Source organism: Cynoglossus semilaevis, chromosome 9 (genome assembly GCF_000523025.1).
Source record: "Cynoglossus semilaevis isolate Cse_v1.0 chromosome 9, Cse_v1.0, whole genome shotgun sequence".
NCBI lineage: Eukaryota > Metazoa > Chordata > Actinopteri > Pleuronectiformes > Cynoglossidae > Cynoglossus > Cynoglossus semilaevis.
The window spans coordinates 1719198-1722316 of NC_024315.1; the positions used below are offsets into that span (position 1 = coordinate 1719198).

Consider the following 3119-nt stretch of genomic DNA (forward strand, 5'->3'; position numbering starts at 1 on the left):
ATGATGATAATAATGATGATAATGATGATGATAATAACAACAGTAACAACTATAATAATAATAATAACAATAATCCTAACAGGAGTAGGTTCTAGGAGTCATATGACATTCACTGACAGTTGGACAGTTCAGTGTTTGTGATGAACACAGACACAGACAGCGTTGACCCCTGTCTGCTGTGTGTGTCCCTGCAGCTCTGTCCGACCGTCCCTTCTACGAGGAGTGGTGGTTCCTGCTGGTCATGGCTCTGCTGGGACTTGTTGTCATCCTGGTCCTGGTCTTCACACTGCTGCTGCACGGACACAGCTCCAGGTTCAAGACCTGTGGCAAAGGTCGGTACCAACATCACTCGATGCTGCGTCTATAATGATAAATGTCTATAAATGATAAATGTCTATAAATGATAAATGTCTACTTCAGACTGTCACATGGTTATCTCCAAACCATCGACCAACCATTGCTGTGACAGAGTTCTCTCACCAATGACACTGGTTGTTCATAAAACCCACTGAGCAGAAGGATGGAACCGATGCCCTGGTACCGATGATGTCAGCCCGGTGTCTGTTGTCACACTGATAACAACATTATAAATCCCTGATCATCTGTATCCATGAGCCGTCATTCCAGATATTGCCACAGTGTGTCATGGTTTGACCGCTTCATTACATGGTTAGGCTCATTCGTTAGCACAACAGGAGGTTGAGGCTCATGTGACACATGACAGCCAATCATGGCTGGGTTTGTTATCTGAGGGTTACAGGTTCAAATCCCAGGCTGGCGGTTTGAGTGTTTGTGTGTCTGAACTGCATCACTGAAGGATTGGTGTGTACAGTGTGTACAGCCTACACTGGTCCTGGTAACCATAGTAACCAGAAGCTTCTCTCTGAAACGACCTCTTCTTCTGGGCTTTGATGAAATGAGGAGTGACGTTGACCAGCGTGTTCCTGGTCCAGACCGTTTCATTTCCATTTACTTTACCGTCGGTGATGTCTGTGTGATACAAGTGCAGCTTTAATAATGCATCAGTTCACTCCTCCTGTATTTGGAGTGAAATTGCCTCCAGCGCTCTTGTTCCTACAGGAGCGCCGGCTTCTGTAAGAGAGAAAAACAAGGTCATCTTTGTTCTTTTACCGCCGCGGTTCAAGTCCTGAAACCTCTGAGTGAAACCGAAGGAAGGGTTTGAATCAACATGTAGATTCTTCTCTGTGGAGGAAAACAGAATGTTAAAAGAATTCTTCTCCGTCTGCTCAGCCTGTGTCTTCTAACGTAATTGAATTTTTATCTGGATTCTTTTTAACTGGAACATTTGACTTTTTTTTTTCTTTTGCTGTTTTTGTTTTCAGCCTTTTTACTTGATTCGTGTGAAGCAGTTTTATTTATTCATGGTTTATTTCAGTGAGAACAGAAACACGTCCACGGACAAACAGCTGTTTGATGGTGTTTGTAGCAGATGTTTATTTGCAACATCTGTTCCTAAAAAGGCTTTTATAGACGTGGTTAACACCGTGAGCTGAAGGATAAATGAAATGAAGACTTTGGTCAGATCACCACCACGGAGCTCCGCCCCCACAGTGTCAGTTGGACAGAATCACCGCCCGCGGCTCAGCCTCGTCTGTTCACCAGCATCAGTGTGAAGATCAAGCCGTTCATCTGTGACGCTGCTCCTTCTAAGACCCAGCTTTACTTCACTGTCCTCCTCCTCCTCCTCCTCCTCCATCCTCTTATGTTCTTACTTACAGTCTCAGCCGTCAGTCTGTGTGTGTGTGGGGGGCGTCTGAATGGCAGATTACATGTGGCTGGGTGATAATCCTGGCTGCTGTGACGACTCTGAACATTCACTGGACAATGGAGTGATGAACCGGGCTGAGGGAGGTGTCGTGGGGGGGGGTTTATAGGATTGGATTTAAAGAAAAAAATAACAGCAGCATCTGTTTATGATTTAATGTTTGGTTGATGGGGTTTTTTTTGTACCAAACTGATAAAAGTGTCACCGACTCGTCCTCAGTGAACTGGAGGCTGAGCTCCGTGGGTGACGGGTGACGGGTGACGGGTGTGGGTGACGGGTGTGGGTGACGGGTGTGAGGACATCAGGCTGGAGGGTGATCAGATCACATGACACTTCAAACAAAAGAAACAAATATTTCTGAACAAAACAGAGTGAGCAGAGCGTTTACACCAGTCAAACAACTGAAAACACGATCAGATGTGAAGACGTCTGGTGAAGGTGTCGGGGAATCCCTGGACACATGACGCAGACTTTTCTGTTTTACTTCCAGAACCTTTTATTTTCTGTCCAGTCTGACGTGTGTGTATGTGTGTGTTTGTGTGTGTGTTCTGTTCAGGGAAACACTTGTCCACGGCAGAGGAGACGGTGACTCTGGACAACGGAGGCTTCACTGCTCTGGAGCTGAACAGCAGAACACTCAACACCAAGAACTCCTTCCTGAAAAAGAACGGCACCAGGTGAAAACACACACACACACACACACACACCCACCCACGTCTGATGGGTCAAAGTTGACACGTGAACTTACTGTAAGGTTGTTTTGGATTCATGTGTGAGCAGATCTCCCCCCAGGCCCAGTCCTGGTGGTCTCCACTACTCTGACGAAGACATCTGTAACAACTACAACGGAGCCGTCCTCACTGAGAGCACCACCCTGACAGAGAAGCCCACTGAGGTCTCTGAGTCAGAGGTATCTGTGTCAGTCTGTCCACCCATCCAACCATCCATCCATCCATCCAACCATCCAACCATCCATCCATCCATCCAAACATCCATCCATCCATCCCTGATTCTGTCAGTCACTTTTTCGTCCCACTTCATGTCTTGAAGCTCGTGACCTACAGAACCAAATCCATTCATTACTTTTTTGAACTTTGAACTTGATCTGTTCTGTCTTCAAATGTGATGAAGAGATAATCAGTAAATAAAACACATACGTTTGAAGATCAGTGTTTATTTTAACAGTTTAAAATTTAAAAGACAAACAGAGTTAGAAACAAACAAAAACACTTTAATGACGTCTTGTGTAGTGAACCAGCAGGGGGAGCCATTGTGAAATGATTGGTATTAAACAGAAATCCCATCAACTTACTGTCAAATGTGTGTGTGTGTG

The 3119-nt window shown here is 45.3% G+C and overlaps 1 protein-coding gene across 1 annotated transcript in view; it reads left to right on the forward strand.

Moving 5' to 3' along the window:
* Positions 1-3113, forward strand: part of sdk1b (sidekick cell adhesion molecule 1b) — a 148520-nt gene extending 145407 nt beyond the window's left edge. The window contains 3 exon segments of the mRNA XM_025058662.1: positions 195-332; positions 2343-2463; positions 2567-3113. Of these exon segments, the coding sequence (XP_024914430.1) occupies positions 195-332; positions 2343-2463; positions 2567-2834 (527 nt within the window). The 3' untranslated portion in view covers positions 2835-3113.
* Positions 3114-3119: the final 6 nt, after the last annotated feature.